Raw genomic sequence first — 23,238 nt, 5'->3', positions numbered from 1 at the left:
TATTTTAGTTTTCACATGCTACCAAAATAGGTGGATGAAGGAAAGATAAAGGAGTGTATATAAAAATTTAAAAAATGAGGGAAAATGTGTGAAAAAAAGTAATAAATTAAATATTGTGGATGTAAAATTTAAAAATTAAAAATTAAAAATATTTTAGAATTTTTTTTAAATGGAAGTGTACTTATAGAAAAAAAGGAGGTGTATATATCATGAACCTACTTTTTTTTCTAAACAAAAAATTTAAAATATATTTATTTTTTATTTTTTATTTTTAGGTGTCTAATATTTAATTTAATATTTTTTTATATTTTTTACATACACCTTTTTCTTTCTTTCTTTGACTCATGATATATATATATATATATATATATATATATATATATATATATATATATTAAGTACACCTTCTTTTATTTTTTTTAATAAAAATAAATTCTTGAAATATCATGAACGTAAAAAAAAATAAAGAAAAAATTATAAATTAAATAATAAAGGAGTAAAATTTTATAAAAAAATTACAGAATAAAAAATTAAAGATATTTAAAAAAAATGGTGGTGTATATATCATGAACCAATTTTTTATTGTATTTTTTTTTTGTTGCAATTTTTGGTTGTTGGACTCATTTTGTTGGTAGAATTGAGGATACTTGACCATTGATATTTAAATATATATTGTTGTTCTTCTTTTTAGTATTTTGTCTGCTGCTAATTTGTTTTGTTAGTGAAAATTAATAATAAAAAAATTGAGAAAATAATAAACGTGGCAACGTACAAGTTTGAATTAATAAAAAGTAAGATAAGAAAATAATGGACATATTTCAATTTAAATTATAAGAAAATAATGATAAACCTAATGACAAAATTTTGCAATTATAATAAACGAATTAGAGTAAAAAATTTGATTTTTTTAGAATAAAAAATTGATTAATTTTTAAAATAAGAAAATCTTTAATAAAAAAATTAATTAATTAGATGCCTGAATTTTTTTATTTTAATTTTTTAATATACAAATTGTAATATCTTAACAAACTCAAAGTCGACAATAGGTTTTAATCTTTATGGATGACGATGATGACAACGACGATAATAATGACAATGATGATGATAATTTAATAATATATAAAGGAGATACACTTATTTGATGCTCACTTTTTCAAAGACACATATGCTTTTATTTTATATTCAAAGAAAAATAATTTTCTCTAAAAAAATTGTTCACTTTATTAAAAATAACTTATTTTTTTACATATTCATTTTTTTTCTTCGTAGAGCATGTAGTAACTTTTTCACTGCTGTTACTACTAGTAATAGGGATGAGATGAGACTAGGGATGGCAATGGGGCCCCGGTGAATGAAAATTGGCCCCACACCCATCCTTTATCCGTGTGGGTATCCATTAAGCAGGTATCCATGAATTTCTTGAATATCCATGGATATCCATGGATATTTATAAATTTTAAGAAATTAAAAAAATTATTACAAATAATTTTAAATTTATATTTAATGTCATTGAAATATTAAAAATAAAATTCAATGTTAATTTTGAACTTGTATTTAACGTTAATTTTGTTGAAATAATAATAAAAATGCAAGATAATCAATAACTTAAAATACATCAATTTCACAAGTAAGTTAAAGTCTCATCACAAAGCTACAATAATTCAATTTCATAATTCCAAACAAAAGTAAACAAATTAAAATACATAAATTTTATTGGTCTAATCAAAGCTAAAAAATTAATCAAATTACATCCAACATAATTCTATAGCATGCTTAACACATGTTGTTAACTTCATCAACCTCACTTTTGTAGGAAAATAAGATGAGAGAGTGTAGTTTTAGGGTTATGTAGTACAAGTATAATTATGATATTTAAGAAATATTATTAAACGGGTACCCGCGAGTATGGATATCATCATACCTGCCCCCGCCCCGTTTATAAACGGGTAAAAATTTATCCAGCCCCATTATTCGCATGTACCCATTTAGTTTATCCATTTATTATTCGTAACGGATTTTACCCGCAGATACCTACAGGTGCGAGTATTTTTGTCATCCCTAGATGAGACTATGTAAAGCCTTAAATAGGAATATATGGCCTAACCTCTTTAAAGTCTGATTTAATTTGACCTGTTTAATAATGTCAAATTTAAAGTTAAAAAAAAAACTTATTTATATAGAAAGTGTATCGGTAGGGGCGTTTGGCCATCACATAGCCGAAACCCTGTTGGCCGCCGAATGGCAGAATCTGGTGGCCGAACGTCAATCGGCCACCAGGATCGGCCTACACTCATTTATTACTCTTAATCAATAATTAGGGGTTAATTACACTGATAAACCGATTAAGGTGTATTACCTAATATGGTAAGCATGTTGCAGGGCCCATGGGGTCCATGACCCATAAATGTCAGTATAAATAGCTCATGTCACGAGGTAACGTCTTTCATTAATTACCCTAGATATTCGTGCTTGTCCTGACTTGAGCGTTGGAGTGTCTTTTGCAGGTACCAACCCTTTCACTGGAATATTTGATCGGAGCACTCGTTCGGCCCTCAAACTACGAGAAGATTACTGGTGTATCTTTTTGACAGGTACAGAAAGACTAAGTTTAAGCTTATAGAAAGTTTGTTAGGTTTAATAGGTGTATCTATTTATTTTATATAATATAATAACAAAATTAGTATATTATTAAAATATAAGTAAACAAATAAATTTATAAAATAATAATAAATTATTAATACTTAAAATATTTTTTATATAATTATTTTCATTATAGATTTATAAACTTACAATGTATGAGTGTACATCAATATACATGACTATATTTATATTATTAAAAATGATATGTAAAATCTTTAATGCTACAAATATATTAATGAGTACTATTTTCATTATCTAAAGTTTCTAGTTTTGTCACATTTTTTAAGCTTTTTTTTTTTAGTTTTCGCTGATGTTGTGGCCGTAATTATGACAACCACAATTTATCAAATTAATGCATACTTAAAATTTGTTTTAAAGTTACTTGATATTTTTCAATTTATTCTATTTTAAAATTTCAACTATTAGAATCAGAATAAATAAGTCAAAAATGATTTCCTATTTTAAAATTTATTTAAGAAAACTATAAATAAAATAAAATAAATTGATTTGACATGTATACAAAATGAAAATAATTAATTAATTTGTTTATAAGAATCAAAATAATTAATCTTTAACTAAATCTGTTACTTTATGAATACTTTTTTTTAATACGTTATACTTTTTTATATATGAAATTTGATCTCTGTGCTCACTTCAATATTATTATTTTGAGTTCAAAATAATTGTAAAATAAATTTTCTTAACTTTTAATATAAGTAATAAAACTTCTTAAATAATATTATCAATATCTATAAATATACATATTTAAAGTTACATAATCTTATTGCTTACCACTTAATAATTCAAATTAAAGTAAATCTTAAGAATATAAAAAATAATTACGAACTTAAATGTGAGATAAAGACAACTACTTCATTCCTTGAGGCCAACAACCTTGCTTAAGATATTAAAAGTTATTTAACATTTATGAGTGTAACATTGTTAATTTTGAGGTGTCTAATTTAATTATATGTAAATTGCACGTTTATTTATGAGTTGTTAATGTTGTTTCAAAATTCTAAAGTCAAGAGATTCTGAGAGTTAGGTTATTTCTGAGGTAGTTGGGTCAAAGTTAAGTTGGTTTAACTTTAGGAATGATATATAAGGTTTTTCTTAAGACATGAACTTCATAAGTTCATGTTTTAAGAAACTCTAGATAGAAGTTAGAGAGATGTTCTCTGTGCCAAATCTCGTTCTCCCTTTTTTAGAAAATCCCTCCTTTTCTACCTTCTTATTATAGTTGAATCTACTTGATTGAACTAGGAGATCCAAGCTTGAGGAGTTGAAGACCTCGAGTTAGAATCGTGTAGAGAGCCTCTTCTTTTTCATATTTTCTTCTCCTTGGAGTAACTAGAGGTAAGGGCACCTTGTGGTTCGTTGATTATTGCTTGTAGTTGATGTTCCTTGTTGAATTTTTCTCTTGATTATTATTTTAGATTGTAATTTGAAAGGAGATGATGATTTTGTTGATTTGACATTGGGCTTAGGTGAGACAAGAAGTCCCATACCTCAATAACATCGAGCGTGAATTGCATGATTTCAAAGTGATGTTTAAGTTGTTTTATGATTGATAGATGATGATTAAGTTATATGGTGAAGATAATATGATGATAGTTCATTATGTTTCAAGTTGATATACTATTCGATGATGTTCATGTTGTTAACTTGTAAGCTAATAAATGATTAGATTATGAAGTTGTATGTTGTTATAGTTGATTAAGTTGTTAGGCATGTGGTGTACATACATGTCTTTGTTAAGATGTATAAAAACTATAGGAGAGTAAAAGTTATTTTAGAAATTAAAATATCACATGTGTGATATACGTTGCGATGCTCTGAGAGCCTAAGTTGAAATCCTTCAATGAGTAAGTTAACTTTTGAATGAGTAGTTGATTTTAAAGTTATCTCCTCTAAGTTTTTTGTAAAAATTTGTATGTGGACAAGGTCAAGACATATATTTATAAAGTGACCAGCTTAGTAAGGTATAAGGTCAGGAGCTTAGTTTCTTAACCAAGTACTAGAAGGGAATGATATTTGGAGGGTAATCAGTGGATTAATTCTATAGGAGACTTAACGTTGCAAACTAATATTGTAGTAGACTCATACCTAAATTGTTATATCATGATAGTAGTATTAGATTTCCTAATTTAAGTAACAAAACATGAAAAATCAAATGAGTTGTAAACAGATACTTTGAGAGGCTTGAAGTTCTCTATACTTTTCTATATCATATATTTCCTATAAAAAAAACAATATATTCGAGCAATATACATAAAGTGATATAGTGTTTTTTTCTTCAATTATTAATTTTAAATATGCATACAAGTAAAAAAAAAAAAAAAGCAACTTACTATGTGTAATAGTACATGTATTTTATTAGTTTTTTTTTTAATGTTAAATGTAAGTGCAAATAGTCTATTGTGGCCCCCCAAGGAAAAACTATCCCTCACCATCCCCACACGCCCTTAAAATCTTAAGAAATAGAAGCATGGTTATAGGCCACGACTTTGTCATGAAAGTAGTGGCAAATACATGCCCTGAAATCCAAGGGACCAATCCCTACCACATACCATGCCCCCATCTCTTTTCCCCCCTTATCTTTTATCTCTCAATGCTTAATTGCTAATACCTATCTCTCAGATTTTCCCAATCATTATTGACATTTCGTTTCCCTCTCAATAATCACCATTATGGCATTATGTGATCATAAACGCCAACCAAGGTGAAAATTAGTATTTTCTTAAAACTGAATACATGTAACACGTAATTTTCATTTCACATCAATCTAAAAAAAAATATTGCAACTATAACATTACACTATTTAAATGGCACTAAATTATTCTCTTAAAACATTAGGTTAAAAATTATGCAACTATAACATTAGGTTTTTTTTTTCCTTTATTTTTTACCGTTTTACGCAAATTAAAAGACCACAACTTTTGATTTGCATGAGGAGAATGGGTCCCAAAACAAAAGATTGAAATAATATAATAATAATGATGAAGAGGTGAGAGGGTGAGATTGTGAAGGAGTGTGGATAAAACGTGTGCTGCAACAACCAATCAGAACTCAGAGAAATCACAGTGTCTCAAATCCCTCCAAATCCTTTTCCTTCCGCCACATCTATTACATTATTTCCACAAAAACCAAACCCAAACCAAAGACACAGAAAAAGAGGTTTTAGTTTTAGCAGCACCAACTAACTCCACCTAACTTCTCTTTGGGAACCCATTTCACAATTCCCCTTCAATGGCTGTTTCAACCAGTTTCTCCGGTGCAAAGTTGGAGGCTTTGTTGCTGAAATGTGGTTCCTCCAATGCTACCACCACCACTACCCATTTATCTGTTTTTGGCAAAAACAGAAAGACACTTGTTCAGACTCTCAGAGGGTCCATTCGCTGTGAGGTTTCTGCTTCTGATGTTTCACTTGATTCAACGAAGAAAGCCACTAATGTCTCTGCTCTCGAACAGCTTAAGACCTCTGCTGCTGATAGTAAGTAACCAATTAACTCTTCTTCTTACCTCAATTTTCAGTTAATGTTTTCAACTTTAATTATCTATCTGTTAAGTTTAACTTCTAAACTATACAATTTTGGCATGAAAGTGTGACTTGTAAGTAAGGATATTATTATAATGATAAACAAAAATACTATGTATGATATGGTGGTGTCATTGGTGTGTGATTGAATGTATGTTTATATACCAGAGACACCCTGAATATGACATACATGAAGGTGTGTGAGAATTCTTTACATGGTCTTGTATCTTTTTCCTTCACAATACTTGTTTTTAGTCTTTGTAATTAAAAATAAATTTGTTGTCACGTCCACCAAACCTTTTGTTTTTGGTCTTTGCGATACAAAAGCTGAAGAATTTAAATCATGATTCTATTTTGTGGTTAAATGCTAGGGGTGGTTACGTTTTTCTCTTTTCACATTATTATTGCTCTAAATTGAAGTTTGTTCTATTTGCTGTTGATTTGTCGTTGGTTTGTTTTCTTTTCTTGATGTGAGGATGTTAAGAATGATTATTTTGCATTATTCTGAAAAAGATATTTCTGCAGAACCAAATGCAGAGAAGATGCAAATAGTCACTACCGGTTCTAACAATCTAATGAAGGCTGTCTTTGTTTTTAACCTCGTTATGGAAACCAAAATGTACTAGTCTTTTTAATCTCATATTCTTTTTATTTTATTTTTAAAATATATCAAATGTAGAATTAAACTCACTACTTAGAAGAGGTCAATCACTTAAATGAATTTCAATATCTCAAGAAATTAGTCCTTAGCTCATAGTAAAGAGATACCTTGGTTTTAAAAAAAAAGACTCATTACTTTCTTTTCCCTTCTTTCTTATGCTTCTACAGAATGTTATTACTTTCTTTAATTTAATGTAATATTTAAGAAACCTAGGATTATTTCAATACTGAAAATAAAGAAAGAAATTAAAAAAAAAAAGAAAAAGAAAAAAGACAGGGCTATGATATACTTGTCTTTCTTTGGCTAATTATTTGAAACTTGTAACTTTTGAATAATTTATGTAATTAGTTTCATTCAAGTGATTTTAGTTTTCAGGACTTGTGATTTTCACATGACATTTTAATGATTTTCACATTAAAACAAAGAATTTTAATAATCTTTGTTTTCAACAGTAATTTTTAGTTTTTGAATGAAATCAACAACATATGTGAAACTAGCAAGTTTTGAGTGGTTTTTGCAATTAACCTGATTTAAGTGATTTATGAAATTAATTTGAACAGGGTATACAAAGGAAAGGAGCAGCATTATGGTTATTGGACTGAGTGTACATACTACACCTGTGGAAATGCGTGAAAAACTTGCCATACCAGAAGCAGAATGGCCTAGAGCCATAGCAGAGCTTTGTAGTCTGAATCATATTGAAGAAGCAGCTGTTCTGAGCACCTGCAACAGAATGGAGATATATGTTGTTGCTCTCTCCAAGCACCGTGGTGTCAAAGAAGTCACCGAATGGATGTCCAAAGTAAGTTTTCTCTCAACTTTATTCAGTAAAACCCCACTTTAATCCATGAAATTACATGTGTGTCAACTGTCAATATTTTAGTCCCTAAATTTGAAAAATGATATTTATGTTTATTCTTTTTTCACTTCCTTTTCTCAAACATTAAGATCAACGAATGGTGTTTTTTTTTTAAATTGAGTGAATATGATTTTACTTAGATAAACTTGTCGATAAATATTTGTAAGAGAAAGAAATAAAAAAGTAAAATGAATTAATTTTTTATAAGTTAAAATTAACTTATACATAAGTTAAAGTAAAATGTTAGCAATATTCTTTTTAACACTTTTGACACTTTATTATTGATTGAAAATTATAAATTTTGTATGTTTGACATGTTATTTAATGAGCCTATTTTAATTTAGTGGTATGATATACCGAAATTTATGATGTTCGATAAAAAAAAAATATTAGTTAGAGAGTATTAGAAAATATATCACTAATATTTTGCTAAGTTAAATAATTGTTTTTATAAATGTTAAAATACATAAGTTGATTATCTTACAAGTGTTTATCGGAAAAGTTATCTTATTCAAACAGAACTTAAAGTGAATTTTTAATGAATTCAGGGACTAAAATGATTGGTGTATATAACATGAAGGATTAATATTGGACATTCTTGTTACGTCCTTGTTTGCAGACAAGTGGAATTCCAGTTGCAGACCTTTGCCAGCATCAGTTTCTGCTTTACAACAAAGATGCCACACAGCACCTTTTTGAAGTATCAGCAGGTCTTGATTCTCTTGTGTTGGGAGAAGGTCAAATCCTTGCTCAGGTGAAGCAGGTTGTGAAAGTTGGACAAGGAGTTAACGGCTTTGGGAGGAACATTAGTGGACTATTCAAGCATGCAATCACTGTAGGGAAGAGGGTCAGAACTGAGACAAACATTGCTGCTGGAGCAGTTTCTGTTAGCTCAGCAGCTGTTGAACTGGCCCTGATGAAGCTACCTGAAGCCTCACATGCAAATGCAAGGATGTTGGTCATTGGAGCAGGAAAAATGGGAAAGCTTGTGATCAAGCATTTAGTGGCAAAAGGCTGCACAAAGATGGTGGTTGTCAATAGAACTGAGGAGAGAGTTGCATCAATCCGAGAAGAGCTCAAGGATGTTGAGATAACCTACAAACCCCTCTCGGAAATGCTCACATGCGTTGGTGAATCAGATGTGGTTTTCACCAGCACAGCATCCGAGGATCCCTTGTTCTTGAAGGATCATGTCAAGGACCTTGCTCCTGCCACTGATGAAGTTGGAGGCCGTCGCTTTTTCGTTGATATTTCTGTTCCTAGGAATGTTGGATCATGTGTCTCGGATCTTGAGTCTGTGAGAGTGTTCAATGTTGATGACCTTAAGGAGGTTGTGGCAGCTAACAAGGAAGATAGGCTAAGAAAAGCAATGGAAGCTCAAGCTATCATATGTGAAGAATCAAAACAATTTGAGGCTTGGAGGGACTCATTGGAAACTGTTCCTACCATTAAGAAATTGAGGGCATATGCTGAAAGAATAAGGGCGGCTGAACTTGAGAAGTGCCTAGGAAAGATGGGTGATGATATCCCAAAGAAGACACAAAGAGCTGTGGATGACCTTAGTAGAGGTATAGTGAACAAGTTGCTTCATGGGCCAATGCAACACTTGAGGTGTGATGGGAGTGATAGTAGGACTCTGAGTGAGACCCTTGAGAACATGCATGCTTTGAATAGAATGTTCAGCCTTGAGACTGAAATATCTGTTTTGGAGCAGAAGATTCGAGCCAAGGTGGAGCAAAAGCCATAGTTTGTGAGATTTGGACCAATTTTTCATTTATAACACTCATTTATTTACTCTATTTAGGATTGGAAATCATGCAATCTGTGGTTGCATGATGGAAACAGTAAAAGTCCCCAAGAACTTCAATTGATTAGTTGTGTACCTCAGTGTCTACTTTGCCCTCTATGTTAATTATTCTACAAAATAGAGGTGTCATGCATTATACTATTAAGGCGAGCTTTGTATCTATCATGAATAATCTATGCAAAAAATTTGCCTCCTGTTGATAATCAAGTGAGTTACCATACAAGCTGAGATTGATTTTCATTGTTGTTTGTGCTAGTTTTTGACAGCTCTGGTTGGTCGAATTCTAATGTTCTCCAGATGATGATCGAATAAAGAAGTTTCTCTCTATTGTATTAACGAGGCCAAAATTTTTTGAAACCTATAATTTCTCACATTACTGGTTCATTACCACAACTATATACCTAAAATATGTACTTATAAAGTGAAAAGTAATGTAAAGTGACAAAGTGTGTTTGAAGAAAATAATTGCCGTAAATTTAGAGAAATATTCAAACCTTTAAACAGAAAAAGGTATTTCATATCCTTTTTAAATACCAATAAATACTTATTATATTTTAAAAATAATCCTCTTCTCAATTTTTTAAAACATAAGTGAATACATATGTACATATACATATACATATACATATACATATATATATATATATATATATATATAATTTATTTTAAATTAGACAAGATTATATGAAAAAAAATTCTTGTGAAAATACAAGCTCAAACATTAACAAGTATTTATCCTTACTCTAAGGAATGGTACTTGATTGAGGCTTGATTTTATAAAGTTAAAATTTAGGGTGTTCCAAATTATGTTATTTCTTTGATTTTTTATTGTTGTGTACAAGTATTTTTCTCAATAATAGTTTCAGAGTTGATAATGTCATCTGATAAGTATTAAAGTGGGATCAATCACTAGTAGAAAAATAGCCTTTTACGTCACTATTTTCTCATCAGTTAACAAAAAAACGATGTAAAAAAGACGCGGTGGCATTTTTGTAATATTTGTGGACTTTTTTACGTCGGAGTTATTAAGGTCCGACGTAAAATGTACAATTTACGTCGGAGCTATTAATGTCCGACGTAAATTTTACATTTTACGTCGGACCTTATTATATCCGACGTAAAAAAGGTTTCACATTCTTTAAATAACGTGCTATAAGCTGGTAGCCTTGTTGTTCTCTCCGCCTAAAACTTTCAAATATTTTGCAGATCTGGCCTTTTGCTTGCGCCTTTTGGAGCTAGCTCTGTTGTTCTCTCCGCTTAAAGCCTTCGAATATTTTGCAGATATGCACCTTTTGTTTGCGCCTTTTGGAGCTAAAACATTCAGGCTAACGTTTGTGAGAACGTTACATTTCCTTTTCCCTTTTTTATGTATTTTTAATTTCCTTTTCCCTATTTCCTTTTCTTCCTTTTCTGGATCGTCTCGTTTCTTCTGCATCTGGAACAAGTAGAACGGCCCGTTCTCCTTGTAGAACGGGTCGTTCTGCTTGCACTCGTAATTTTTTTTTATAAATTTTTCGCTACTTTTTTACGTCGGACCTTGATATGTCCGACGTAAATTTACGTCAGTTTTACAATGCCGACGTAAATTTTACGTCTCCCGTTTTAATGTCAGTAAGTTTTTTCGACGTAAAAAGCTCAAAACAACCGACGTTAAATACCTCTTTTGTACTAGTGAATAAAGTTGATAGTAAATCTATATGATGATCCATTGTCAAAAGTTTTGTTAACTATGTAAAAGTTAAACATATTGAGATAAGTGTTATGATGAGGAAAACACCACAAATTTGAAGAGCAAAACTATAATGTGAGAAGAAAAAAAAAATTGAAAATGGGTTGCAATGAAAATTCATGATGGCGGGAGTTGATGAAAAAGATAAAAATGAGATTCGGAAATTTTAACTGATGGTAGAATTATTAGAAAAAATTAATTCAAATTTTTTATATTAATTAATTCAATTAAGTGAAAATTTAAGTTATACATTATATATCAGGGGTGGTGAAATATATCTTGATTGTTGAAATTTTTTACTAACATATATAGTAAGATGATAGGTGAAGAGGTGAAATAATGAAAATCCATTAAATCATATTAATTTATGAATAAGTCATTGACCAACATTGTAAATAGAGATTTTTAAGAAAAGAAAAACCACCCCACGTGAAGACATGATCACCAACCCAAGTGAGCACACCAATAGAGAAAGTTTCTCAAAGTTTATTCACAAAAATTATCATGATATAAATTTTCTAAAATTTATATGGAAAAATTTGTAATCATATTAGACATAATTAATATTTGTTGAATTCTTCATGTAAACATAAGCAAGATGTGTCGAGTCATTTTAAATTCATATATTATAGTGTTATATATATATATATATATATGTATTTATCTACATTATTGTGTGCAAGGAGAATTCCTTCCAACAAAATTATATAAGAAAATCACAAAACTTTTATTAAAATAATATGAAGAAAATTACATGGTCCCAGTAGGCCACTGCACTCGTGAATTCAGCCATGCTTATACCTACCAGTTTTATCTCTCCGAAATGATATCCATTTCCGGCATAAAAATAATTACAATTTATTAATATAATTATTTTTAAATTTAGATACAACTGGATATACATGCATCATTGTTTCTTCGACCGAAAAACTGTACCCAACATTTTCCTTCTTGCATTTAGCACCACACTTTTTTTGTGAAACATATTAAGGATGCTTGAAACTATTGAACCTCGCAATTTTTTTTATTTTTTTTTTAAGTTAGTGTAAATCACATTAGATAGTGTTAGGCATGTTAAGTAGTATATAAGTAAAAAAAAAATTATTAAAATTTTGTCTTAAAATTTTAGAATTTTATATAGAAATATATATGGCCAAATATCTAATCCATTATATCTCATTTAATCAAGTGAAGAAAAAATCATATAAAGATGAATTTGAGTTCAACATAATGGAGGCAAATGATTCTATTAACTTTTTGATATTTAATTTTTTCGATATACATATTATAATAAAATTCTCATATTTTCCATGTTTAAAACTAGTTGCCTCCACCTTTTTCTGTATTTTTATTTTGTAAACAAATGTTTTTTTTGTAAATAATAGAAATTTGATGTATATTTATATTTCAAAAAAATGTGAAGCTATATGTTTAATGCTATAAATTTATGTATGAATATTCTCCCAGTATCTAAAACTTCTAGCTCTGTCACTGGGTCATATTAGAGTTGAGAGAGTGTTAAGTCTCAATTTTACCTCTTTTTGGATGAGACTTATACAAGATTTAATGATCAAATTCTTCCATTCTTTGTATCATTGCAATATAATTGTTCTCATTTTGGTTTATTTTGTATATGCAGGTATTCAAGTAGAGAATTGAGGATAACAAGGCCAAAGGAGTGGAAATCAAAAGAATGAAGGAGCAGAGCAGGCAACCACGCCGGGCGCAATTTATAATTGCGCCGGGCACAATTCAAGGCAGAGAGCACATTGAGCATCAGGGGAAGCCCGCGCCGGGCGCGAAGTGTAACGCGCCGGGCGCAATAACCCTAATCTGTTTCCTCAGGCTGCATAAAAGGAAAATTTCGAGGGTTTTCTCCCTCATTCACACATTGGGCGCGTTTTGGGAGCTGTAGAAGGGATTCTCGGAGCTTGAAGCCGTTCGTGTGTGGGTCATTCCTTCGGTTCTTCCTTTCCTCTTCCATCTCTATTTTAGTTTTCCCCTCTTTGTTTTGAGAGGTTCTATCCATTGTATTGGGGTTTTGATGTAACCAACAAACTCTATTGTAATCCCTTTGTGTTTAATGATATATATGTTTTGTTTCATTCCTTGTTGTGTATGATTCCATGCTTAATGCTTGCTTTGGCTTGATCACCCTTTGCATGATTTAAGGTTTCATTGAGTATTGGAAAATATCCTTGAAACTAGTCTTGAACATATGCCTAGTGGGAATTGTACCTAGGGATAGGGCTTGACCCATTAGTAGTCTTAAAACCCTAACCGGTAATGCAGGTGGAGGTATTGAGTACTCAAGGGATTGATATTCAATATTTTGCACTTAGGCTCTTTCTCTAAGGAATTAGGTCTGAGTAAATTTATGATTGACTAAACAATGAATGTAATAAGAGACTAAGGATACATTAGTGTTATGTCCGGTGAAACCTGAACCCCACAACCTCACATTACCACAATACCATTCCTTACCTTTTCCACTCACAAAACAATATCTATTTACAGCTTTCATTCCAAAAGTCACAACATTGCATTCACTGCACAAACTATGAAATTGGAATTATTCTTTAGTCACGAATAGTCAATAAATGCTTATATTACCTTCTAATCCCTGTGGATACGATATTTTTACTACTTGTACGACCGGTATACTTGCCGTGTTTGAGTCTGTTGAAGGAAGTAACCTAATCTATAATTGTAAATAAAAGTACTTCAATGGAAATCTCAACAAGTTTTTGGCGCCGTTGCCGGGGATTAGAATGGCAATTTAGTATTTATAGCTATTTGTGACTTGTTCCTTTACTTTTATTGCTAATTTCTATTTCAGTAACTAATTCTTTGGGCTGACTTGTGCACTCTAGTTTTTGGTTTTCTCTTGTATGCAAGGTACTATCCGAACCAGAAGTACTGTTTCTTCTGAGCCATTGTTGAACGATCCTGAGATTGAACGCACGGCAAGGAGGAATAATAGCAATAGGAGAAGAAGGAGGACTAGAGCAAATCCAGTTAGCCAACCAACCATTCAGTTTCCTGAAGCTTTTATTTCTGACATTCCTGAGTTCACTATGGAAGGTGGAGAGGGTACTCACAATGACAATCACAACCGGAGGCGCACTATAGGTGATACTTTCACTTACACTAGCCCGAGGGAGTTCTCAAGCATTGTGAGGCCTACAATGAACGACAAACTAGCAGAAATGAAGCCTGCACTGCTACAGCTTATCAGTTCTCATCAATTTTCTGGCCTGGATCATGAAGACCCACACACTCATCTCTACACTTTCTATGAGTTGTGTGGTTCAGTTGGAGTTTCTGGGGCTGATGAAGAGGCACTTTTCATGAGGTTGTTTCCATTTTCTCTGAATAGTAAGGCTAAGGCTTGGCTTCATTCTCAGCCAAACCAAAGCCTGACAACTTGGAAGGATGTGGAGACCAAATTCTTAGCCAGGTTCTTTCCCCCATCCAAGAACACTGAAGCCAGAACTGCTATTGCTACTTTTGCTCAAGGTGCTGATGAGCCACTATGTGAAGCATGGGAGAGGTACAAATCATTGTTGAGGAGGTGCCCGAATCATGGTTTTGAGGTGGAGCTTCAAGTTCAAACTTTCTGTAATGGGCTACAACCTCAAACCAAGATGATATTGGATGCTTCTTTTGGAGGGTCAGTCATGTTCAGAACTGCTGAAGAAGCTATCACAATCATTGAGTCCATGGCTTCCACAGACTTCAGGAGCCAGCATGGTAGAAGTTCTTCAATCAAGAGAGGAGTTTTGGAGTTGAGTACTCAAGATGCGGTGTTGGCTCAAAACAAGATACTTTCCCAACAAATTGAAGCTTTGAATCAACAGATGGCCAAGCTTCCTCAACAACTTCGAGCTATGCACTCTAATGCTCCTCCTATGCAACAAGTGATGGCATGTGATTTTTGTGGAGGTGACCACCTTAATGGTCATTGTGCCGGATCTTCTGATCCCCAAGGTGCAGAAGTGAATTACATGGGGAATCAAGGGCGGCAAAATTTCTCTCAACATCCCTATCCGCAAAATTCAAATCAGGGATGGAGAAATAACTATGGTGGAAACAAACCAGACATGAATGCTTCATCAAGTAGCAGACCTCCACATCAACACCAACACTCACCTTTGTATGAGAGAACCACCAAGTTGGAAGACACGTTGCAACAATTCATGCAACTGTCTATGTCCAACCAAAAGAACACTGATGCCTCAATTAAAAATTTGGAGATACAGGTGGGGCAAATAGCAAAGCAGCTAGCAGAGCAGCATAAAGGTTCTTTCTCAGCCAACACTGAACAAAACCCGAAGGGGCACTTGAATGTAGTATCTACAAGGAGTGGTCGGGAGTTTGTGGTGAAGGAAAGCGAGACGAATGATGAGAGCAAGGAGAAGAGTGACACAGGCAAAGATGATGATGATAGTGTTGATGAAGAGATCATCTTAGAGGGCCCAGGAGTGTGGAGAAGGAGTGGAGGAAGTGAGTCGGTTGTAGAGAATAAAGAAAAAATTGAAAATGACAAAAAGAAGGAGAAAGAAAAAGAACTTGAAAAAGAGAAAGAAAGAATCAGTAGAGAAAAGAAGAAGGCACCCATGGAGGAGAGGAATATTGTGAAGGTGCCACCCACCAAGAGCTTACCGTATCCTCATGCACCTTCAAAAAGTGATAAGGAGAGGCAATATGCTCGGTTTTTGGAGATTTTCAAGACCCTGCAAATTAACATTCCGTTCTCCGAGGCATTAGAGCAAATGCCTACATATGCCAAGTTCATGAAAGAGCTCCTCACCAAGAAGAGAAAGTATTTTGAAGAGGAGACCATTACATTGGAGGCGGGGTGTAGTGCCATTATTCAGAAGATGTTGCCAACAAAATCCAAGGACCCTGGTAGTTTCACTCTCCCAGTCACTATTGGGAGTTTAGCTATTGGGAAGGCTTTGCTTGATTTGGGGGCTAGCATCAATCTTATGCCCTTATCTATGCTTCAGAGGATTGGCGATTTGGAGGTGAAGCCTACTCGCATGACTTTGCAGTTGGCGGATCGATCTGTGAAGTATCCTCATGGCATTGTGGAGGATGTTCTGGTGAAGGTGGACCGTTTCTTATTTCCCGCTGATTTCGTGGTGATGGATATTGAAGAGGACGTTGATGTACCTCTCATTCTTGGCCGACCATTCATGAAGACTGCAAGAGTTCTAATTGATGTGGATGATGGGAAGCTTAAGGTGAGAGTGAATGATGAAGAGGTTAACTTTGATGTGTTTGATGCCATGCACTACCCCAAGGACAAGAGCAGTTGCTTCCGGGTTGATGTCATTGATGAACTTGTTGAAGACTCCAGGAAGCATATCTCTTTCACTAACTCTTTGGAAAAAGTCTTAGTCAATATGGTTGAATACCTCCATGAAGAAGAAGATAGAGAGGTTGAGGCATGTTTGAGGAGCCTTGACTCATATAAGGAGGTGACACCGGACTCAGTGCACATGGAAGATTCGAAGGATGATGGGGAGGTGATCACCCCGAAGCTAGAGTTGAAGATACTCCCTTCTCATCTAAAGTATGTGTTTCTAGATGAAGGTGGAAGCAAGCCGGTTATCATAAGTAGCTCCTTATCCCCATTGGAGGAGGAGAAACTTGTTAGAGTTCTGAAGTTCTACCAAGGGGCAATTGGTTGGTCTATTTCTGATCTCAAGGGAATTAGCCCAGCCTATTGCATGCATAAAATATTTATGGAGGATGAGTACAAGCCGGTTGCTCAACCACAGAGGAGGCTTAATCCTGTGATGAAAGAGGTGGTGAAGAAGGAAGTGATTAAGCTGTTAGATGCCGGCATGATCTACCCTATTTCTGATAGTGCATGGGTGAGCCCTGTGCAAGTAGTTCCAAAGAAGGGTGGCATGACGGTGGTTCGGAATGAGAAGAACGAGCTGATTCCTTCTAGAACGGTCACGGGGTGGAGAATGTGTATTGATTATAGGAAGCTAAATAAGGCTACCAGGAAGGATCATTTCCCACTCCCATTCATGGATCAGATGCTTGAGAGATTAGCTGGTCAAGCTTATTATTGCTTTCTTGATGGGTATTCAGGTTACAACCAGATTGTGGTGGATCCGGAAGATCAGGAGAAGACCGCTTTCACTTGTCCTTTTGGTATCTTTGCTTATCGGAAGATGCCATTTGGATTGTGCAATGCTCCTGCAACATTTCAACGATGCATGCTAGCTATATTCTCCGACCTGGTGGAGAAGAGCATTGAGGTCTTCATGGACGATTTCTCCGTGTTCGGGTCTTCATTTGACGAATGCCTGACTAATCTTGAAGTGGTGCTTAGAAGGTGCTTGGAGACCAACCTTATACTCAATTGGGAAAAATGCCATTTCATGGTGACCGAGGGGATAGTTCTGGGGCATAAGATTTCTCACAAGGGCATTGAAGTTGACCCAGCCAAAGTGGAGGTAATAGAAAAACTTCCTCCACCCATCAATGTCAAAGGTATTAGGAGTTTCTTAGGGCATGCTGGCTTTTACAGGCGCTTTATAAAAGATTTTTCAATGATAGCCAAACCCCTGAGCAATCTCCTAAACAAAGACACTCCTTTTTGTTTTAATGATTCTTGTATGAAAGCTTTTGAAGCTTTGAAGGCTAGACTCACCTCTGCACCCATAATCACTGCACCAGATTGGAAACTGGATTTTGAACTCATGTGTGATGCTAGTGATTATGCGGTTGGGGCAGTCTTAGGCCAAAGAAGGACTAAAATTTTTCATGCCATTCACTATGCTAGCAAGGTTTTAAATGAGGCACAAATCAATTATGCCACTACTGAAAAAGAGTTGCTAGCCATAGTGTTTGCATTGGAAAAGTTTCGGTCCTATTTGATTGGTTCCAAAGTGGTTGTGTTCACAGATCATGCAGCCATTAAATACTTACTCACCAAACCGGATTCCAAGCCAAGACTCATTAGGTGGATTCTGCTGCTTCAAGAGTTTGATTTGGAGATAAGAGATAAGAGTGGCAAGGAGAATCTGGTTGCTGATCACCTCTCAAGGCTCATAAATGATGAGGTGACCCTGAAGGAGAGGGAGATCTTGGAGGAATTTCCTGATGAGAAGTTGTTCATGGTGCAAGAGCGACCCTGGTTTGCTGACCTGGCAAACTTCAAGGCAGCTGGAGTAATCCCTGAAGATTTCACATGGCACCAGAAAAAGAAGTTCCTCCGTGATGCTACCTACTACATTTGGGATGACCCTCACTTGTTCAAGATTGGTGCAGATGGCCTATTGAGGAGGTGTGTCTCAAGAGAGGAGGCCAAGAGTATTTTGTGGCACTGTCACAACTCCCCCTATGGAGGTCATTTCAATGGAGAGAGGACAGCTGCCAAGGTACTTCAATCTGGATTCTATTGGCCAACACTCTTTAAAGATGCCCATAGTCACACCAAGCAGTGTGACAGCTGTCAAAGGGCCGGAGGAATCACAAGGAAGCATGAGATGCCCTTACAGAACATGCAGGAGGTTGAGGTGTTTGATTGCTGGGGCATAGATTTTGTTGGTCCACTGCCTTCGTCCTTCACAAATGAGTATATTCTCGTGGCGGTGGACTATGTCTCAAAATGGGTTGAAGCCATTGCTACACCCAAGGCGGATGGCAAAACAGTGGTGAAGTTCCTCAAGAAGCACATATTCAGCAGATTTGGTACCCCCAGGGTACTTATCAGTGATGGAGGTTCACACTTCTGCAATACTCAATTGGAGAGGGCTCTAGAACATTATGGAGTCCATCATAAGATTGCCACCGCCTATCACCCTCAAACCAATGGGCAAGCTGAGGTCTCTAACAGAGAGATCAAGAGGATTCTGGAAAAGACTGTTTCAGCTTCAAGGAAGGACTGGTCTACAAAGCTTGATGAAGCTCTATGGGCTTATAGAACCGCCTTCAAATCTCCAATTGGTCTCACTCCATTTCAGTTGGTGTATGGAAAAGCTTGCCATCTTCCTGTGGAACTGGAGCACAAAGCTTATTGGGCTTTGAAGCTGTTGAATTTTGATCCTCTCAGCACCGGTGAGAAGAGGAAGCTGAAGCTGCATGCTCTTGATGAATTGAGGCTCCAAGCCTATGAATCATCTAAGCTCTACAAGGAGAAAGTCAAAAGCTATCATGACAAGAGAATTCTGAAGAGAGAGTTCAGGACAGGCCAGTCTGTGCTTCTGTTCAATTCCAGGCTCAAACTCTTTCCTGAAAAACTGAGATCAAAGTGGTCTGGCCCTTTCAGAGTTAAGGAGGTGAAACCCTATGGTGCCATAGAAATTGAAGATCCTGAAGCACGAAGAAGTTGGGTTGTGAATGGACAGCGGTTGAAACCCTACTTGGGTGAAGAGGTCGAAAGACTTTGCTGTATCCTTTCTTTTAGAGACCCTTGAGGTTTCTCCTTGTCAGGCTCGGGACAGTAAACAAGCGCTTCCTGGGAGGCAACCCAGAGATCTGAACTTTGTTTTTATGTGTTTTGCAGTTACTTACTATTTTTAATTTTTATTGTTTAATGCTGTGTTATAATTGTTTGTATTACTGGTTCTAGGACTTGTTGTGTGGATATTTATGTTCTATGATATGTATGTTGTATTGTGTTGTTTGTGTTTGATATTCTGTGTTAAGTGTGTGAATCATGCTTGAGTGGATAGATTTGAGTTGAATTTGTGAGGAGTGTGAGGAGTGAAAAACCTAGGTGAAAGCTTAAGAGTTAATCACGCCGGGCTTGTTTTATCCACGCCCAGCGCACCTAGAGCATTGTAGTCTCTGTCAAGACTCACGCCGGGCGCAATTTATTTTTGCGCCCGGCCTAAACTCCAGGGGCTAGCCAAGCCCGGCGCGCCAAGCGCATTGACCACTGGAAGGTCTGAGCATTAAATGCGCCGGGCGTATCATTTGCCGCGCCCGGCATCACACCAGATAGGGCAGACCTTTGATTTTTACTGATATGGCGCCCGGCGTGGGTAATGTCACGCCCGGCGCGCCCGCGCGAATGCCTTAACCTCTCAACTCCCTCTCCCACGTTCATTTCACTCAGTTTTCTCAACTCTCTCTCAACGCCTACTCATCTCCTTCAACCTCCATTTTTCCCAACCCTCCTGCCACGCGATTTTCCTTCTTCCTACACGCACTCCACCTCCAGTAGGTTCACACTCAACCTTTTCTTGCTTTGTTTTGCATTTTTTCTTCTTCTTTTTGGGATTTTGGGGTGTTATTTTGGGGTGCAACCATGCCAGGCGCGGTACCCAGGGCTGAAGCTGCGAAACGGCCCGTTCTGGTTCCAGAACGGCCCGTTTTGGACTTTGGAACGCCCTGTTCCATTTCCAGAACGGCCCGTTTTGGACTTTGGAACGCCCTGTTCCATTTCCAGAACGGCCCGTTTCGGTATTTGGAACCGGCTGTTCCAATTCCAGAACGGCCCGTTTCGACTTTAAGAACGGCCGTTCTGATTTTGGAACAGCCCGTTCTGGCCATTTTTCTGCAAACGTGTACTCGCGCCCGGCTTAATTTATTTTTGCGCCCGGCGCAATTGGTTCCAGAGAGTACACACTTGTATGCGCCCGACGCAATTATGTTTTGCGCCCAGCGCACGCGCTTCCAGAGAGTTTTCTACACTCTCTGCGCCAGGCGCATGAATTCTTAAGCCCGGCGCAATTCCCCTCTGAAACCCATTTTTAGGTTGTTTTGAGTTTTGTTTTAAATTCCATTTCCAGTCTAAGGCTAGTTTCCTCTTCGGTAAAATGCACTGGTCATCCGTATATATTTTTATACTCATTCTGTCTGCCTGGGATTTCTCTTGTTTAATTTCTACAGATGGCATCTTCCAGCAAACGCCCGCGTCAGAGCAAATCAGGGCAACCTCCGCATAAACCATCTCGACCTTACTCAGATATCTTCCTCACCAAGCGCAATGAAAAGCATTTTGAGTCAGTGAGTGCCAAGAAATTCGTTCTTGAGAGAAGGGTCGAGTTAGAGCCAGGCGAGGCCCCTGAATTTCAAGCAGAGATGCGCCGACGTCGATGGGGAACGCTCGGTTCTTATCCACTTCCGGCTAACATAGCTGTGGTCAAGGAGTTTTACACCAATGCTCTGCGACAGGAGGGGCTTGCCCCATTCACCAGTTATGTTAGGGGTGTGCATGTCCCCTTTGATGCTCGGACGATAAATGAATTTTTGGGGACCACACTGAGGGATGATGAGCAGAACGAGTATGGCAACTACAGCCACACTGCAATGGATCCTGCTGTGGTCGAGGCTGCCATTTGTATGCCAGGACGTGGGTTCCATAGGAACCGAGCTCAGCTACCTCTGCACGTGAAACGCAGAGATCTTCTTTTGGTGGCTCGCATTTGGTCAGCCTTGGTGCATGCCAACATTCTCCCGTGCTCCCACGTTTCTGACCTACACTGGACCCGGTCCATGCTTATGTATTGTATCATGACTCGGCGGACCGTGGATCTGGGGGCCATCATCTGCATGGAGATAGCTGGCTGCGCCAACTCCGCACCGGGGTCAGCACTAGGACATCCATCCCTCATCACCCAGTTATGCCAGTTGGCAGGTGTGGATGTCCACTCGCCACCATTTGAGGGTCCTGGCAGGGCCATTGACAGCAGATACATATCTGCCTATTGCCAGGACCGCGCGCCAGCAGCAGCCCCTGCCCCCGAGCCTATTCATATGGCTGAGCCCCAGGAAGACGTCCCCATGGATGATGAGGCTGCCGCCGACCCTCCACTCACTTTCCATCAGCGTTTTGACGCCTTGGAGGGTCGCATGGACACATTCATGCAGCGCCAGGAGGACCGCCTGGATACCTTCATGCAGAGGCACGAGGGTCAGATGGCATCACTCCACCGTGGACAGACATTCATGTTTGATGCCTTCAGGAGATTTTCACTGCACTCTGCCCCCGATTACCAGTTCCCCACCTCCGCCGATTATCACGCTTACACGGGGTGGCCTGGGGACCAGGCTCCTTTCTTTTGGGGGGGTGGAGCTTCTGAGGATGCTGGAGGTGCTGCTGACCCAGGAGTTGCTGAGGATGACCAGGCCCATGATGATGAAGATTGAGCTGGCCTTGGACCATTTTAGTTTTGTTATTTGTTGTCATTTAATTTTTCTGTTTTTCAGTTGTAGTTATTTAACTGTTTTAGTCCCAGAACCTTATTTTATATATCCATTTCTTTTTGGTGATTACTTTGTTGGTTATTTTTGTGAATATGCTGCTTTAGCATGGTTTTTGATCTTGTTGATACTTGCTTTGCTTGTGGTTGATTCTGGATTGTAGTTTGCTTGATGTAGATAGTGTATGTACCTTAGACGTTTTCAAGCCACATTAGATCTTTAGTTCATGACTAGTTGCATACGGGTTTCAATGTTGATCATAGAACTGAGCTGAGTTTGATAGTTTGTGGATGCATAGCCGGGTGAGGTTTGAGCCTAAACACTGATGAGTGAACTACGCTCAGGTTGCATGATAGACTTTGCTTGAGTTTCCCTGGTGGTTTGCTTATGTTGTGCACTTATATGATCAAGGCATTCACATCTCCATATTTTGTTAACCATCTAAGCCAAAAAGCCATCCCCACTTTTCACTTGACCCAAACCTTCATAAGCCTAAACACCACACCTTCCACTTATCCCAAACCATAGAAAAATTAACCATAACCCTTGCTTTGGTTAAGAGAGCAAACTGATAACATCAAATAAGTTTGGGGGAGTTGAAGAATGGAAATTTTGGGAAGAAGAAAGTATGTGGTCAGCCATTACAAAACAAAATAAAAAAAAAAAAAAAAAAAAAAAAGATGCAAAAATGTAAATATGCATCTCATAAAGGCTAATGGCTTGGATCAGGTAAAGGGCATGTGCTTAATTGTTGTAATGGGGTATGGAGAGGGACATCATTGTAAAATCTTATTTGCTCTCTTAAGCTATAGCACCTTCAATCTTT

At 36.4% G+C, this 23,238-nt stretch overlaps 2 protein-coding genes and 1 non-coding gene across 4 annotated transcripts; 2 read left to right on the top strand and 1 right to left on the bottom strand.

The window, feature by feature from the left end:
• The first annotated feature begins 5,721 nt into the window (after positions 1–5,721).
• Positions 5,722–9,708, top strand: LOC109794067 (glutamyl-tRNA reductase 1, chloroplastic). 2 transcript variants are annotated; one of them, XM_083063374.1, is made up of 4 exons: positions 5,994–6,133; positions 6,704–6,797; positions 7,400–7,641; positions 8,318–9,708. In XM_083063374.1, the coding sequence occupies exons 3-4, from the start codon at positions 7,426–7,428 to the stop codon at positions 9,443–9,445; spliced, it is 1,344 nt and encodes a 447-aa protein (XP_082919500.1). In that variant the 5' UTR covers positions 5,994–6,133; positions 6,704–6,797; positions 7,400–7,425; the 3' UTR covers positions 9,446–9,708. The 2 variants fall into 2 exon arrangements, with proteins under 2 accessions (XP_020209121.1, XP_082919500.1); XM_020353532.3 differs by lacking the exon at positions 6,704–6,797 and having other exon boundaries at positions 5,722–6,133.
• Positions 9,709–14,125: 4,417 nt separating this feature from the next.
• On the top strand, positions 14,126–19,770 carry LOC145952189 (uncharacterized). Its single transcript, XM_083064413.1, has 2 exons — positions 14,126–15,740; positions 15,816–19,770. The coding sequence occupies exons 1-2, from the start codon at positions 14,126–14,128 to the stop codon at positions 19,676–19,678; spliced, it is 5,478 nt and encodes a 1,825-aa protein (XP_082920539.1). The 3' UTR covers positions 19,679–19,770.
• LOC145952229 (small nucleolar RNA R71) lies at positions 14,721–14,826 on the bottom strand. The gene has a single exon (XR_014429908.1). It is a non-coding gene; the product is annotated as a small nucleolar RNA R71 (small nucleolar RNA).
• Positions 19,771–23,238: the final 3,468 nt, after the last annotated feature.

Source organism: Cajanus cajan, chromosome 9 (assembly GCF_000230855.2).
Source record: "Cajanus cajan strain Asha chromosome 9, NIPB_CcT2T_4, whole genome shotgun sequence".
Taxonomy (NCBI): Eukaryota; Viridiplantae; Streptophyta; class Magnoliopsida; order Fabales; family Fabaceae; genus Cajanus; species Cajanus cajan.
The sequence above is the reverse complement of the archived record's forward strand: the minus strand, read 5'-3'. Positions and strand labels throughout refer to the sequence as shown.